This window comes from Zeugodacus cucurbitae, chromosome 2 (genome assembly GCF_028554725.1).
Source record: "Zeugodacus cucurbitae isolate PBARC_wt_2022May chromosome 2, idZeuCucr1.2, whole genome shotgun sequence".
In the NCBI taxonomy this organism is placed as follows: Eukaryota; Metazoa; Arthropoda; class Insecta; order Diptera; family Tephritidae; genus Zeugodacus; species Zeugodacus cucurbitae.
Window position 1 is genome coordinate 66,085,649 of NC_071667.1, and position 18,134 is coordinate 66,103,782.

The 18,134-nt window shown below is 36.8% G+C and overlaps 1 protein-coding gene across 1 annotated transcript in view; it reads right to left on the minus strand.

Annotated features, from left to right (window-relative positions):
- Nucleotides 1-2,478: 2,478 nt before the first annotated feature.
- Nucleotides 2,479-18,134, minus strand: part of LOC105217230 (protein artichoke) — a 41,923-nt gene continuing 26,267 nt past the window's right edge. Inside the window, exons 5-9 of the mRNA XM_011192135.3 lie at nt 10,946-11,209; nt 9,203-9,302; nt 6,328-6,617; nt 6,095-6,241; nt 2,479-6,022 (exon numbers count right to left, since the gene is read on the minus strand). Coding sequence (XP_011190437.2) covers nt 2,990-6,022; nt 6,095-6,241; nt 6,328-6,617; nt 9,203-9,302; nt 10,946-11,209 — 3,834 coding nt within the window. The 3' untranslated portion in view covers nt 2,479-2,989. The remainder of the gene's footprint in view (nt 6,023-6,094; nt 6,242-6,327; nt 6,618-9,202; nt 9,303-10,945; nt 11,210-18,134) is intronic.

The window sequence follows — 18,134 nt, forward strand, 5'->3', positions numbered from 1 at the left end:
GCTATATGCTATAGTGAACCGATCTGAACAATTTCTTCGGAGATTAAATTGTTTCTATGAACGATAACTCACACCAAATTTCGTGAAGATATGTAGTAAAATGCGGAAGTTTTCCATACAAGCCCTTGATTCTGATCGTTCAGTTTGTATGACAGCTATATGCTATAGTGAACCGATCTGAACAATTTCATCGGAGATTAAATTATTTCTATGAGCAAATAACTTACACCAAATTCCGTGAAGATATGTAGTAATATGCGAAAGTTTTCTATACAAGCCCTTGATTCCGATCGTTCAGTTTGTATGACAGCTATATGCTATAGTGAACCGATCTGAACAATTTCTTCGGAGATTAAATTTTTTCTATGAGCAAATAACTCACACCAAATTCCGTGAAGATATGTAGTAAAATGCGGAAGTTTTCTATACAAGCCCTTGATTCCCAACGTTCAGTTTGTATGGCAGCTATATGCTATAGTGAACCGATCTGAACAATTTTTTCGGAGATTAAATTATTTCTATGAGCAATAACTCACACAAAATTTCGTGAAGATATGTAGTAAAATGCGAAAGTTTTCCATACAAGCCCTTGATTCCGATCGTTCAGTTTTATGATATAGTGGTCCGATATCGGCAGTTCCGACAAATGAACAGCTTCTTGAGGAGGAAATATCATCTCCAAAATTTCAAAACGATATCTTAAAAACTGAAGGACTAGTTCGTATATATACTGACAGACAGACGGACGGACAGTCCAACGGACATGGCTAAATCGATTCAGTTCAACATACTGATCATTTATATATATGTACTTTATATGGCCTCCGATGCTTCCTTCTGGGTGTTACAAACTTCGTGACAAACTTAATATACCCTGTTCAGGGTATAAAAATAACGGGAGTTTTCGTTTTTTGGAAAATTTTTATTTATTCGTCTGCTTTAATATTGTCGCCTTTAAAATAGTCCCCATTCGATAATATGCGCTTGCCAGTGGTTCTTCCGATCATTGAAATACTTCCCAAACTCGATTTTTGGGATAGACTTTGACTCTTTCATCGATTTCTCGTAAGTTTGTACAGTTTAATTTTATTTTTCGAAATAGGAAATAGTCACACGGGCCCAGTCTGGCGAATATGGATACTGGGGAATCGTTACAGTATTGTTTTTGGCCAAGAATTCATGAACAAGCAGTGAGAACAAGTGTGAGCTTTTAACAAATGAAAATTGACAAGCTCATAAAAGCTCGTCTAACGTCAACATAATTAAAAAATAAAAAAAAATAGCAATTGGACTTTTGGAAAAATTCCCGGTATTTTTTGAACACACCTCGTATGAGATTTTTTTATGGTTTGAGGGTCAATCTGAAAGTCTGATTGTTAACGCTGGTTATCGTATGTTTGTCAAGACTCCTTTTCTGTATGCTGTTATATGATAAATCTAATAATCGCGTGTCGCAAGCCAATTTCTCTCCTAGTATACAATTTGTAGTACAACAATTGGTAATAATTTGGATTTACGACGCTTTAAACGTGACTCTATGACTACTATTTAGTATCAGCATGGATTGTGTTTTTGAATTTCGATCTAATAAACCACAGCTTATAAACAAGTTTTTTACTCCGATATATATTTCAATTGTTTATTAAATATTATAAAAAATAATTATTATCCATACTACCATTCTAAAGAGGAAAGATTTGTATGTATGTTTGTAATGAATAAACTCAAAAACGACTGTGCCGATTTCATGGAGGATGGAGAATCTTAATCTAAAACTGAAAATCATCTTGCAAGTAATTCTCTTCGCATTGGAATCGCTTTGTAGAAAGTCGAGGCTGAACAAAATTTCAAAACCTATAACTTATATAAATTTTGAAATGTTTGCTTAAACCCATATGAAGCGTTCTGCTAGTTACTAATAAAATTGTAGTTTTTGAATTTTTTTTATTTCTTTTTATTGTTTTTTTATTTTTAATTTTCGTTATTTACTATACAATGTTTACTTAACTTAAGATATTACATATTTAATTTACTTATAGAAAATATTGGTTCACTCAGCATTAATTAGCAATTCACTAAACTGCAGTTTCAATTTCGAACTTGTCAGAAATTAAATAAAAAAGTAAATTAAAAAGTTCATTTACTATAAGTTTCGAAAATTTACTTATACTGCTCCATATAGCAGCCTTGAACTATTTACAGTTGTATTATATTTTTACGCGGCGACATTTAAATATTACAATTCGAAAGTATTAAACGAATAATAAAAACTATATTTATTTTAATTCACTTTGAGAGCTATAATAATATTCGCTATAACGGTATACTGTCAAATATATAGTACTACTTTAGTCTGGTTTAATGAAATAAGTATATATTATATGTGTATAAGGTGGTTCGTACTCTATATTTACTTCAGTCAGCTGTTATTTTGACAGTGACAGCTCGTTTGCGTTTCAAATATTGACAGGTTCTATCGTATTTTAAACAAGCTGTCACTTAGCAGTAAATGTACCACCCTGTATAATAATACATTTAATTGTGTGCTTTAAATTGACTATATATAATAGACGAAGAACCGAATTTCATTCATTACCGTTAGATAGACTGATATGTACATGATGTACACTCGATCCAATACTCTTCCTTAATACTATAATGAAAATAAGAATAATATAATTAACTCTAGAAGACAATCTTACAACTTGTCCACGCTTAACTGATTAAATTTTTATTATTTTTATAAGAAAAAAAATTCAAAAAGAAATAAAAATTGTAATGAACAAAATCAAAATCAATTAAAAAATAAAACAAAAGACTATAAACACGTTGCGTAAATGTTACACAACTGACTGAAAGTACATATGTATGTCTGTATGTATTTATGTATAATGTTTGTATGTATGCTTGCTAGCGGCAGTCTCACCACTCAGCAGCGATTGAACACCAATGTAAATTGCTTGCACCGCCACATTAACCCCTTACGGTCTTATCTATAGACTTTGTCATCCGAATAGATAATGTACGGCTGTTGGCCATTGGACTGTGGTGAGGCCTGTTGCTGTGTGCCACCAAAGTACGACATGCGTGACATGGTGGAATATGAGTTTTGTCCATTTTGTGTGGCAGCGCGTTGCGTCAGATTCTGTGTGGACTGGTGTATGGAAGGTGTTTTATGTGGCAACGTGGCGTAATTCTGCGTGGCGTATGGTGGCACGGCGTAGAGTGCCGTTGGGGCACCCTTGAAATTCATTGGTACACTACCCGGCCCCATTGGCATTGGCGGTATACCGATCATGGCCGGTCCATTGTGGTACTCCACATTGCTCATGCGCAAACGTACAATGCATATGATGATGATGAGTATGGCTATGAAGGCCACCACACCGCCAACAATACCGATGATAAGTGTGTCGTCGTTACTCATAATGGGCGCCTTCATGAGCGGTGCTTTGGTTTTGATTTTCATCGGTGGCGTTTGTGTGGGCTCCAAGCTCCAGATGATCATTGGCTCTTCGGTGGTGGTGGTGGTGGGACGTGTGACGAGACGTGACGATGATTTCAACATATATTGTGAGGTGCTGCGCGCTGTGGTGGAGGTCATGCGTCGTGGGTCACATGTCAATTCATCATCGCCGACTTCGATGAGTTTCTTACCCTCCAGGAAGGCGGGTGATTGACACTCAACATCAGTCATATGTGAGTTGGGTAACCAGCGGCGTAAAGCACGTGCGTTACAGTCACAGTGTATCGGGTTGGTGGCAAGTCCCTTGAGTTGCAGACTGGAGCGTCGATCCTCCAGTGCGGTAAGGAATTGTGGCACCAATACGGTGACTTTGGAGCCGGTAATGTCGAGTGTTAGGTGTGAAGAGCGTGGCACAGGGAAGAGTAAAGCCGGTGGCAACGTTGTGAGCGAGGTGTTTTGTAGTTTGATGGTGAGATCACTGCTCTTCAAACCGGCTAGCGTGCCGGAGGAAATAGTCTTTAGACGATCTCCACGTATGCCTATCGTTTTAAGTCTCGGATGCTTAGCGGGTTGTATCTGTTCTGTGCCTATAGTTGAATCTTTCACTTCCAAGTCGACCTCTTCAAGGCCAGGCAACAGCTCGAGTATACCTTGCACGTCGAGGTAGCCCAGTAAAGGTAGATCGTATGCCGCGAGTTTCTCTAAATTTGGCATGTGCTTGAAAGCGTTCTTCTCGATGCGATTAACTTGCGCCAAGTTTTTGAGTCGCAGCACACGTAGCATATCCAGGTTTTCGAAATTATCTTGTGAGATGACCTCAAAACTGTTATTCGAAAGATCTAAAGTATTTAGCGACTGTAATTTGGGCCAAGCATCTGCAAGTTCACTTAGGCTCTCCAATTGATTATCTGACAGATCCAACGTTTCAAGTAGAGTTGTGCGTTGAAAAATGCCAGCATCGATTGTTTTGAGGTTATTATGCGAGAGATTCAAATACTGCAAGAAAGGCGTCTCTAGTGGATCAAGATGAGCAATGCCAGTACCGGCTAAGTTAAGTGAGCGCACAGTTTTCGGTTCGTTGAGTATATTGCGTACAGCACCCTCGCTTAGTGGATTGTATGATAGATCCAGATCCTTGATATTTACCATAATAGTGTCATCGGCAGGTATGGCGCGTATTTTATTCTGACTCAAGTTAACCGATGAGACGAAGAAGTACTGTCGTTGCAGCGCATTAAGTGGCGCATAATCGAATTTGTTCTTAGCCAAGTTAATATTTTCGAGCATTTGCAATTTCGAACGTTCAAATATCAAATCGGAGAGTTCAGTCAGTTGATTGCCCTCCAGATTGAGCATCTCCAGACGCACTAAACCCTCGAATGTACGCTCACCGATGCGATCCAAATTGTTGTAAGACAAATCGACAATTTGCAGCTGCGTTGAGTTGTGGAAAGCCATCTCGCTGAGCATATCCAATTGATTGTAAGCGACGAGCAGCGCACGCAGTCTTGGCAGACGCGCGAAATCCAACTCTTCTATCGATTTGAGTTGATTGTGTGACAGATCGACGTGCTCCAGATATTGCAGCGTCGAAATAAGTTCGGCGGGGAAGAAACTGAATTTGTTGTTTGACGCTTTGATTTCACGCAAACGCGGATGTATGCGGAATGAAGAGGGGAAAAGATAACTGAGATGATTATTCGAAATATCGAGCTCCTCCAAACCAGTGCCGGTATTGAAGAATTCACCCTTAAAAGCCGACAACTGATTGTCGCGCAGATTGAGCCGCTTGAGGTTCATCACATTCACGAAAGCGCCGGGTCTGATGGAAGTAATCTGATTATTTGACAAGTCGATGGATGTGATATTCCAGAGATCAACAAAACTGCCATCGTTGATTTCTTGTAAATTATTGTTGTGCATATAGATGTGCTTGAGGTCCTGCAGTGTGGCAAACAGATCGCCGGACATTTGTTTGAGCGCACAGTTGCTCAAATCAATGACTTGCAGACGCGAAAGTGGTCTTATAAGCGCCGCCGGCAAAGGCGCTAAATGATGATTACCACTGAGATTTAGAGATTGCAAGTTCTCCAAACCTTGGAAGATGTTGCGTGGCAGATCGGCGAGGTTGTTGCCACTCAAATCGAGACTACGTAGTTCGGTCAAGGCGAGCGGTGTTGCGCCCAAGCCTGTAATGCGGTTCTGTGAAAGCTTCAATTCATTCAGCGATTGATCCAAACCCAAGAATATGTCGGCGCTTATGACAGCCAATGAGTTACCGGACAGATCGAGTGTGCGTAGATTGGCAAAGGTTTGGAAACTGCCAGTCGGTAGTTCGCGTATGACATTGCGCGCCAGTGTCAAGGCGGTGATATCCTCGGCATTAATGGAGCCCAAAATCTCACTTGACAAGGCGGCAACGCGATTAAAGTCCAAATGCAATGTAGTCAAGCTCGGCAGACGTCCCAAAGCGCTACCCGGTACTAGTAAAATGTTATTGTCGCGTATGATGAGCGTTTGCAGGTTATCCAGACCCTCCAGCGCATCGTCCTCAATCTGCAAAAATAGAAAGGAGTACATATTAATGTTTATTATCCCTCAGAGTGAATAATCCACGCAAGCACTTACAGTACGCAGCGAATTCAAGCTCAAATCGAGATATTTGAGCGCGGCCAGATCACGGAATGTGCCCGATGGTATGGTGGTAATGCCATTGCGACTCAAATCCAACACCTCCAAGGTCTTAACCACCTGCAGGTGCGTGTAGTCCAAACGCTGGGTGTGGAAAAATATTAAATGTAAATTCATAATTCAATAATTAATTGGCAATAATTTAAATTTTATTTGTTCAGTGCACACACCTGCAACATGTTCGAGGACAAATTCAGTGATTTTAGATTTCCGATTGCGGCCAGCGACACAATTGGGAATTGAGGTATGAAATTCTCGGAGAGATCTAGTTTCTGCAAAGTGGGTATATGCTCGAAAACGTCACTATTCAAATTGGTAATGCGATTTCCGGCCAATTTGATTTCACGTACGGCGCGTAAACCTTGAAATGCCAGTCCCTCGATCGTTTTGATTTCGTTGTGGCGCAGATCGACGATTTCCAGTTGAGGCTGCGCTATGAATGCTTCGTAACGGAGTGTTGCTGTTTTTGATGTTGTGTTGTTGTTGTTGTTGTTATTATGATTATTATGACAGCGATGGAGTAATGTTGTTGGTTTAGAACAGGAAATGAAGCAAAGTACGTTGAAGAAAAGAAAAAAATATATTAAAAACGTAATACATTTTCAAACGTTTTATGGTAATTGGCAAATGGTAATTATAAGTACTTATTATTATTATTGATATCTATGCATATTCATGAATACTTTTATATACATGCACCTGTACTTGTAAATACATTTTTATGATTTATTGGATTTACTTAAGTAGTCTTTAATGGATGTCTGCAATTATATGATGACTTCTTATATGAGTATATATACAAATATATGTACAGTAGAGAGCAAAAATAAGTACATGTTTGCATATTATTTATTTTTTACTTCATTAAAAAAATTAGATGTACTCAAATATGGATCATAAAGGATTTCTCTACAAAAATTCAAAATGACGCACTATTATCAGCAGCCTCTGCCATTAATTTGGGTTATGTCAAAACTGATCTGAGGGAATTAAATGGACTTCGGATATGAATCCAGTGAAAACAAGTGAGGAAGGGCTAAGTTCGGGTGTAACCGAACATTTTATACTCTCGCAATTTATTTATTTACTTTATTAATATAATACACAATTTGACCCACATATTCGTCATATATATTGTATAAAATCCATTGAAAGTTGGAAACCATAATATTAGGTTACAAGCACCGAGGTCCTCGTGTTCGATATATGGGGCCTTGAAAACCTATGGTCCGATTTCGGCGATTTTTAGAATGGGGCTGCCACACTATAAACGTAGTATTTGTGCAAAGTTCTGCATCGATATCTTCACTAGTGCTTACTTTATATATTGTAAAGTAAGCGATTCAGATTGTCTTCAAAGTTCTGGTATATAGGAAGTAAAGGTGGTTGTGAAGCGATTTGGCCTATTTTCACAACATATCATTGGGATGTAAGGAAACTATTACAAACCAAGTTTCATTGAAATCTGTCAAGTGGTTCCTGAGATATGATTTTTGACCCATAAGTGGGCGACGCCACGCCCATTTTCCATTTTGTAAAAAAATCTGAGTGCAGCTTTCATCTGACATTTCTTATGTGAAATTTAGTGTTTCTGACGTTTTTCGTTAGTGAGTTAACCCACTTTTACTAATTTTTAACCTAACTTTTGTATGGGAGGTGGGCGTGGTTATGAACCGATTTCTTTCATTTTTGGACTGTATTAGGAAGTGGCTAAAAAAAACGACTGCAGAAAGTTTGGTTTATATGGCTTTATTGGTTTGCGAGATATGTACAAAAACTTTGTAGGGGGCGGTGCCACGCCCACTTCCCCAAAAAAATTACATCCAAATATGCCCCTTCATAGTGCGATCTTTCTTACCAAATTTTATTTCCATAGCTTTATTTATGGCTTAGTTATGGCCCTTTATGTGTTTTCGGTTTTCGCCATTTTGTGGGCGTGGCAGTGGTCCGATTTTGCTCATTTTCGAAAGCAACCTTCCTATGGTGCCAAGAAATAAGTGTGCCAAGTTTCATCAAGATATCTTAATTTTTACAAAAGTTACAGCTTGCACAGACGGACGGACGGACGGACAGACAGACATTCGGATTTGAACTCCACTCTTCACCCTGATCACTTTGGTATATATAACCCTATATCTAACTCGTTTAGTTTTGGGTGTTACAAGCAACCGTTATGTGAACAAAACTATAATACTCTCTTTAGCAACATTTGTTGCGAGAGTATAAATATAAGGCACAAATAGTAAGATCCCTCGGTTTGAACCAAATTTTTTTTGGCGTCGTCCAGTTAAGGATCAAAATCCATATCTCAGAAACTACTCAACAGATTTCAATGAAATTCAGTAAGTGATATTTTTTCGACATCCTGATGTTACCGATATAAAATGGACAAAATCGGTTAGCAACCACGCCTATTTCCCATATAATAAAATTTTGAATTCCAACTGATTCGTTCACTTTATAATATATACATTGGGAACCAATGAAGATAGCGGAATAAAACTCTATACAAATACTGTATTTGAGGTGTGGCACTACTTGTGGAAAAATTGTCGAAAAATCGGACTATAAGTTTTCAAGGCCCCGGATATCGAACATGAAGAACTCAGTGCCTGAGGGTAATTTTTACCGAAAATATCGTCAAATTTCATATCAGATATTTCAATTTTATTCAGAGAAAATCTTTTTCTTCTAATAGTGTGTGTCTGTACCAAAAATGGTTAAAATCGGGTCATAACTGCCCTTAGCTCCCATATACCTAATTATATGTTTTTCAAACATACGGTGGGCTATATTCCGCATATATCGGTTAATATGTGACGTAGCTTAGGAAAATAATCTTGAATATAGTGTATATTGGTGGTGGAAATAAAATAAATTGGTACAGAAATTACTTCATTTTGTTATTCCATTGGACTTTATGCGGAATTTTTGTGTTATCTTTAAAAACTTGCATCAATAAATTACGAGAGTATAAAATTTTCGGTTGCACCCGAACTTAGCCTCTCCTTACTTGTTTTAATTATAATACTTTCATGAACTTACTTATATGATTGTGACGTAGAGAAAGAAGTCGCAGCGCACTTGGTCCATTAAGCGAGTTGGATGGGACAGCAGATAAACAATTACGATCCACATAGAAATCCTGCAAATAAAATAAGAAAAGTATTCAAAGTTTATAAACGTTTTTCAAAACTTAAAATAAACAAGAACAGAAAAAAATACTCGTTATTCGGATTGAACTATTAGGGCTACAACTTTGCTTCCGCCGTTTTCCAATAGATGTCTCTAGGGTCAAGCACTGGTCGATTAAATCGATTAAATCGTTTTATATCGATCTTGGACATTTGCGTCAACATTAACCCAACAAAATATTTGTAGAGATCTGTTTGCATCCCAAACTTATTCTCAACTGAAAATGTCACTTTTTGAGTCGAATTCTCGACATTTACGGGAAATTTTGCTTTTCTTTTTTAATTCTAAGAAAAGTGCGGCTGAGGCTCATCGACATTTGTAACCGTTTTTATACCAAAAAATACTTAAATTTACAAAAAAATACGGCGGAAGCAAAGTTGTAGACCTAATATATTACAATTTTGAGAAAGTTCTCATGAAATCAAGAGATACGGATAAACCGCCGTAAACGCAGCTAATAGTTAATAAGTTAGATGGAAAAATTATAAGTAACCACAAATTAAATATTACTCATTCTCTATCGAACAGAGCTCTATTGTGACTCATGGTCAGCTTGTCCTTAATATAAGAAAGTTATTTTATTGTAAGCGTACTTAACTGCTTAGAATGTATTTTTTTTTTAAACGTATGTATCTTTGTGAACTTGACACCCACGTTTGGCATGCAAAATTAATTACTTTTATAATTACATTCATTTTACAATTACATTCATTTTCATGGAACAGGTCATTATTACCGCGATTACTTCATGATTGAGCTTTCTTGTAACAGTATTTAACTATTGCAATGCATTTGTTTACCAATTAAGTTATTTGTCTAGGTTTTGCCCAACCTTGTGAGTGGCGAAACGAACAAACAGCTAGTATAAATCAAATATACTGGTTTAATGAAATGAAGAGGCAAGGAGGTGTGTGAACCACATTAATGAGATATCCACGTGACTAGAAAGCAAAGCACAAACAAAGCGCGCAGACAAGTCGTGAATCGAAGACGACCATTAAAAGTTGTGACGACCTGTTGAACCGCTACAAGTATTTAAATTACAAATATGTAGTTACTTAGGTCTGCATTTGTGTAGTTAAACTGCACTTATGGTAAACAAGCGCAGTGACTTCGCCAAATAGCCACAACTGAGACAGGTCTGCACTTAAATGCAAAAAAAAAACTACTTATTATTGCACCTGCATGAACCAAACTTGTGCATGCTTATCAATATGCCAACTAATAAACTGACCAATCAGCTATTTGCCGACGACACTTATGCCGCAATTACACAAATACAAACATATATACATTCAAATGTACATGTGTGCAGACGTGCGAACCGTGTGCATGGACAGTTCATCAACTTTTGCGCAAACAATGTGCCTGGAATGTGCAAGCAACTTTTTGCTGCAATTTTTATACAAACATAGATATAACCAAACGTATAATTGCGCCTACATAAATCGGTGAGTTTGTGATGCAACTAAATAAGTGCGTTGTTTGTTAACATCTTACATAAATAATAATAAAGTGAAACACTTGTGCACATAGCAATTACGCTTATACGTAACGTAAGTGTTTACGTTAGTGAAATTGCAGTTCATTTACCTTCAAGTCGGTGCAGCCTTTGAGCAGTCCCTCTTCGATGGATTTGATTTTGTTGCCAGATAAGTCGAGCGTTTTGAGATTTTTCAGTGGATGAAATTCGGCGGTGGAGAATATCGGATTCAAACTGTCGCCCAGTAGATTATTCGCCAAGCGTAGCTCAGTAAGTGACTCCTTCAGACCTAGGAAGGATTTCTCTGGTATGCGTCGTATCAGATTGTTCGACAGATCCAACTCCTCGATGGGTAGTTTCAGTGTGCCAAAACTCTATAGAAGAGGTAAAATAAATATTTAATTAGTATTATATTAGTGGGATTATTAAGGTTTAAAAAGTTAAAGTTATATATTAACGTCCTCTATTTCGCGGATTAAACATAGAGGTGCCTTTTGGCACTGATAATGCTTCAAACATCTATAGTGGCAGTGAAAGATAAAGCTTTCCTTATCAATAACGATAGGATAATTTTGGATTCGTTGAAGATTCCTGCCTTATTTGATTTTCGAATATTTTTTTCGGTGAAATATATTGAAATAACTCAAATTCGGTTCCCAAAGTTTTATTATTTGCCTTCGATTCACTACCTTCACTATTATATCTCTATTTGATTATACCTTTCTAATGTACTTAGGGAAGCGTAGCGTATGGGTCTGATGGTGAACGAGGACAACAGGAACTATCTCCTGTCATCAAACAAACAGTCAGCGCATTCGCGTCTTGGCTCCCACGCCACTGTTGACAGTCATAACTTTGAAGTTGTAGATAATTTCGTATACCTGGGCGCCAGCATCAACACCGATAATAATGTCAGCCTTGAAATCCAACGCAGAATCACTCTTGCCAACAGGTGCTACTATGAACTGAGTAGGTAATTGAAAAGTAAAGTCCTCTCTCGACGAACAAAAACCAAACTCTACAAGTCCCTCATCATTCCCGTACTACTTTATGGTGGAGAAGCGTGGACGATGTCAGCATCCGATGAGACGGCACTAGGAGTTTTCGAGAAAAAGGTTCTGCGGAAGATTTATGGTCCATTAAACATTGGCAACGGCGAATACCGCAGAAGATGGAATGATTTATTCGACGACATAGACATAGTCCAGCGAATAAAAAGACAGCGGCTACGCTGGCTATGTCATGTTGTTCGAATGGACGAAAGTGCTCCAGCTCTGAAAGTGTTCGATGCAGCACCCGTTGGTGTAAACCGAGTAAGAGGGAGGCCTCCACTCCGATGGAAGGACCAGGTGAAGAAGGACCTGTCCACACTTGGTATTACCAATTGGCGCCAAACTGCCAAAAGGAGAGATGCGTGGCGCGCTGTTGTGGACTCGGCTATAACCGCATAAGCGGTGTCTACGCCAGTCAAGAAGAAGAAGAAGAAGAAGAAGAAGAAGTACGTGATTCATGCAATTTTTCCATCCACACGTGTTAACGAGGAACGATAATGACGACTAAGTGAAAGAAATTTTGATAGGAAATCAATATAAATAACATTAAAGTTATAGCAAATATTCTCAAAATCCCTATGGATCCACACAAATCATTTTAAATTAGAATTTGAATATGAATTGGATATGAAACGTGTTGACGCTGCAATTGACTTAAAAAAGAACTCGGAGGATGGGTCTTAGAAAGTTGCTTGTCATCGCACATTCACTGTAATCGGCACATTTCATTTCTCGAACCCGTCCATCCGGATAAAGGTGAGGTCTTTAAAAATTTGTAGAAGATATGACTAATAATTGAAATTTTTGCATTATCTATATGTGAGACTCAATCGAGAGCGATGGTTTAACTTTTTAAAGAGATGTATGTAAGTCTGGTTCAAATTAGATTTTCTCATTAGATGTTATTGCGATATCGAGACACTTTCTTCTCCATTGGCCAGCTTTCGCTAGACTGCGGCTGAAACATCTGAGCAGGACGAACTTCGAGTTGAACTGTTCCGAATGCAAATTAGTTGCCACACCAAATTCGTAAAAGGCTCAAAGTGTATTGTTGTTACTTGAGGGTCTTGGGAGTTTGGGTCATCACAAAGTACTGGCTACTTTACCAAGTGGAATCTCCTGTGGCACAGGGATCCGCCCTTTAACCTAACATACTGTGACATAGGCAACAAATCGAAATCATAGACGAATTACTTGTATGCAACAAACAGGACCTTTGTTCTCGGTTCAACTTTGCGAAAGCTAATTTCAAAAAGATTAATTGTGAACTTTCTAAATTGACTTGGCCTGATTATAGTGGTAATATTGAATTAAATGTATCACATTTTAATGAAACAATTTTTAATATTTTTGAAAGATTTGTTCCGAAATGTTTTATTATCAAAAGAAAAATTTCAAATTTGTGGTATTTGAATGAGCTATGTAAATTAAAAAATAAAAAAGCTCGTGCTTTTAAACTTTATAAAAGAACTGGAGCTCTTGTTGACTATTTAAAATATTCTAAATTGCGTCGTCAGTTTGAGGAACTTAACAAAAAATGTTATAAAAACTACATAATCAAAGTAAAAAATAATATTATTCGTAATCCGAAATTGTTTTATGGTTTCATTAACTCCAAACGCAGGATTTCAAATTTTCCGTCCGCGATGAAATATAAATCAACAATGTCATGTGACAATTATATTATTTCTAATATGTTTGCAGAATTCTTCAAATCCAATTATTGTTCAAACTACTATATGAATGTGCCATATCATCAAGTGTTATGCCCGAGTACTGTAATTAATACACCAATTATTTCTGAAACAGATGTCTTAAATTATTTAGTTACGTTAAAAAATTCGTTTAAATATGGCCCTGATATGATTCCCTCAAGCTTTCTTAAAAATTGCGCAAAATATATCTATCTGCCCTTAACAAAGCTTTTTAACCTATCTCTTAAACAAGGTATTTTTCAACCAAGACTTCTTGAATGGGTATCCTCATATCTTACTAACAGAAAACAACAAGTTTTATTTAATAATACATTATCCGATTCAATTAGTGTCACTTCAGGGGTTCCACAGGGTAGTCATCTCGGCCCGATTCTGTTCTTGTTGTTCATCAATGATATACCTTCAGTAATTAAGTTTTCAGAAATTTTATTATATGCGGATGATGTAAAACTTTTTAAATCATATACTTCTCATAACGAAAGGACTGAGTTGCAATCGGATTTAAATAATTTAGTTACTTGGTGTCACAAAAATGATATGCCACTGAATCTTAAAAAATGTAAAACGATGTGCTTTTCCCGTAGAACTGTTGATCTTTCCCCCTATGTAATAAATAACTTCAGTTTAGAGCAAGTTTTTAGCTTTGTTGATTTAGGAGTTAATATGGACCCTAAACTAAATTTTAATTCTCATGTAAATTCAATTGTCTTAAAAGCTAAAGGTGCTCTTAGCTTTGTTAAACGTTGGTCTAAAGAATTTAGTGATCCGTATATTACTAAAATTCTTTTTACAACATTGGTAAGGCCTATATTGGAGTATGGTTCTGTGGTATGGAATCCTAGCTATCAATCCCATTCTGATAAGCTTGAGTCCGTTCAAAAACAATTTTTACTTTTTGCTTTAGGCCACTTACATTGGGATTCAAGATTGAATCTTCCCCCGTATACTAGTCGTTTAAAACTTATAAATCTTCCCACACTCACTAGTCGCAGAGAAATGCTAGGTATAATTTTTCTAGTAAAACTTCTGAATGGTTTAGTTTGTAGTTCATTCCTTTTGTCTGATATTAAGTTTAATGTCCCATTGCGTTCATCCAGGCAGTTTAGACCATTATTTCTAAAATCTTCTAGAACAAATTTTGAGTTAAATGAACCATTCTGCCGAATATGTCATGATTTTAATTCGCATTCCAGCACATTTGATCCATCTGACTCAATATTTAGCATCAAAAAAACTATTTTGTCTTCTCTTAATAAATAATATTCAGAAATTTTTAACTTTTTGTTTTTATAAATTTTTAAATCTCAGCTGTTGAAATGTTTCTTTCTGTAGCTGAGCAGTTTGAGAACCGGACGCTTAAAAATCTCTTGCCTTTCTAGACTCGGCAAATTCCGCTTGTATGCGGACTGCGCCCCACGCGTCGGTTGGGCGGGAGGAGGGTAATCGTTTGGGTTAATAATATCATAACTCCCTATATTGAAATGAAAGCATATAAGCTCTTACGCGGCTTTAAGATATCGAGAGACCATATGAAGCTTTCGAGTCTATAGATTGTTAGAATGTTTTCGAAACATTCGGATATTTTATTGATGTCTGGACTTAGTGTTATTGAAAACTACAGGTATATTTCATAATTTTATGCAAATTTTTAAGAAAAACATTATTTTTGTCGAATATAAATTTCTAAAGTATATTAGAGCTGTGGTATGATTTTGCGTGGAATGCACCTCATGATAAATATTTATTAAGGTTTCTATATGCAAAAGACGACATACTTCACATTTTGTTGAAAGTTTTTGAACTCACCAGCAACAATAGAAGTTGGAAATTATTGTCACACGCTAAGCTGAGGTAAATTATGTATTTATGTGGATGTATTTCTGTATATATACATATTTATAATATACAAAAGCAGCAACAGTAACAAAAATCTTTTTTTATTGTCAACATTGAGCAACGCCTACGCTGGTTGTATTTTCTAATGCAAAGCAGCACAACAATTTAATGAGTTGACTATGACGAAGAGATAGACGACACAACAACAACAGCAATGATAATTAGCAAAACAAAAATTTTTGCAAAATAATGCAAACAAAAAATCCAAAAATTTCGCAGTGAATTTCACTTTCTACACAGATTCCGAATGGCAATATTTTGCATGTGGTCTAAATAGCGTGAGTTATGTACAACAAAAAGCAACAAAAAATTCAGCAAACAATGTGAAAAAAGTAGATCCAAAGTGATACTAATGTCATTGAAAGGCATAACTAATTTGGTTTCTGAAGCTGTGGCATGCACACACACATACATACTCAACATTGTTAGTGTTGTTGTTAATAATTTGTAGAAATTATTTGCTGCTACCAAACTACATTGAAACTTTCTTCAGCACTCGCACAATTACCGATTCTTTGGCTGTACTCTAGCAATTGAATTAATTGGCTGACAAAGTGGGTAAATGGCTGGGAGCTGGCGTTGACTTGAGAATCGAATCGCTGTTACGAGATGGTCATGCTGTCTTCTTATTATTTGTTTTGCTTTCATACACACCTCCATACTTGTCTTTTGAGATTTCGTATTTGCCATCAGATTTTTTGGCGTTTTCTTGTCGCCACCGACTTAACGGTGGGCCGCCATCAGTGAAAGTGTAATAAAGCAGATGTGTTTGCATGAGAGACATGCCTCAGCATACCAACGAGTTTATTCATACAAGTACATAACGTATCATGAAGTTAAGTATGTACGAATATGTATGTTTGTGTGTTTGTGTGTGCTTCATGTACTGGAATGTGAGAAAAAGCTGTGGTAAATTGCACTTGCTCTTGGTAAAGTGGTAAAAGTATACATTTATCTTCATAATTACACACATACATACATACGCGTATGTGTTATGATATGTTATACATATGTATGTATGTATGTATGTAGATGGCGGCATGTTGTAAACTCCAGTGGTGCATCCAATCACGTAACAGCATAATCGTTTCTGCTCTCGATCTTAATTGCTAAACTTTTGCTTTCGAGATGCTTTAATTGCGAGCGCATGTTTCATATGCATGTACGCGTATGTGTCTATATTATAGATACTTGTGCCACAAGAGCGGTCTCTTTGACAATTCGGTATTGTAATTATATGCTTGTTCAAATAATTGTAATTGGCAGATTGCTGGTCTTTTTCGATTGCTTTCTATTCTTTAACCTCGCTTGTTTATTGTGACTAATTAAATGTGACAAAATATAGTGATTTCTAGTGATCAATCGGCGTACATAATGACTTAATTAACACTGTGAAGTTTTTGTTAAAATCATAAATCTTAAATATACTGAAGTAATCAGAATTCACCTTTATTCTCTCTCTATTTGATATTAACTTTTTAATAAATTTATACCACTTCCTTGTTCGATTCGCTACATATTTTTGGCGATTAGGAGACAGATAATCTGACAAATTGAAATCTTACTTCTTGGTATAGGAAAATAATTAAAAAAAAAAATATCCGTGAAAATTGTTTCACCGGACTTTGCTGCCTTTTCCAACGCCTTCGAAAATATATTTGACGCGATGCCGACCTCGAGTTAGTCTATCAACTGTCTACCTAAGGTTAGACGTATTTTTATGCACATGGTGATTTTCGTTTGTTAAAAGTTCACACTCCGTTGTTTTCTCATGTATTTTGGACCAAAAACAATAATTCATCGCTAATCCAGTATCGATATTCGCAAGACATGACTCCGTGTAACTTTTTCCAATTTCCAAAAATCCTTCGTTTACAGCATATGTAAATGAAATCGCTGAAATAGCCAATGGCTATCCCAAAACTCTACTTTGAAAAGTGTTACGGCGATTGGAAGAAGGTTAAGTTCATCATCATTGTATCGAATGGAGATTACTTTAAAATCAACAACATTAATGTAGACGAAGGAATAAATATCTTGTTTCATCAAAAATGAAAAGTACCGTTATTTTTGAACACACCCCGACACAACGTCGTTAATCCATCGCAGAGCAAAATTTTTCGGCTTTCGTTGCCAAAGCTGTTTGGAGGAAGACAAAGGCAAGCAACTCTCCTCTTTCAATGTACAGCATTGGGCAGTCTTAGGATAAAACACCTCGGTAGACATATCTTCGGCGAACCCAGCGAATTGACTAGAATCGACCTTAGCCGACTTTAGAACTTTATAATAGAGTCGAAACACTTTGTCGAATCACAAGGGCCGTGTCGATTTGTCAGGAGTAATTAGGTGCCATAAAGAACAGACGAAGCTGTCTAATTGAGACTCTCTGCAGTTCCGGAGATTTACCCCTTGGCCTAATCTAACCTAACATTTTCGAAGTCGAGATCTCCCACATTTTTTAATAGTAGCATGTTCTTTACACAAATTAATTTCACCTAATACTAAGGGAAGTAAACAAGATTTCTTCCTTTCTAGTAAAAATATGGAATTTTTAAAAATTCAAGCTCACAACTCTGAGCTGCAAATGGACCAGGGATTCGTAGAGATCGATAGAAGAAATATGTTAAATTCTTTGT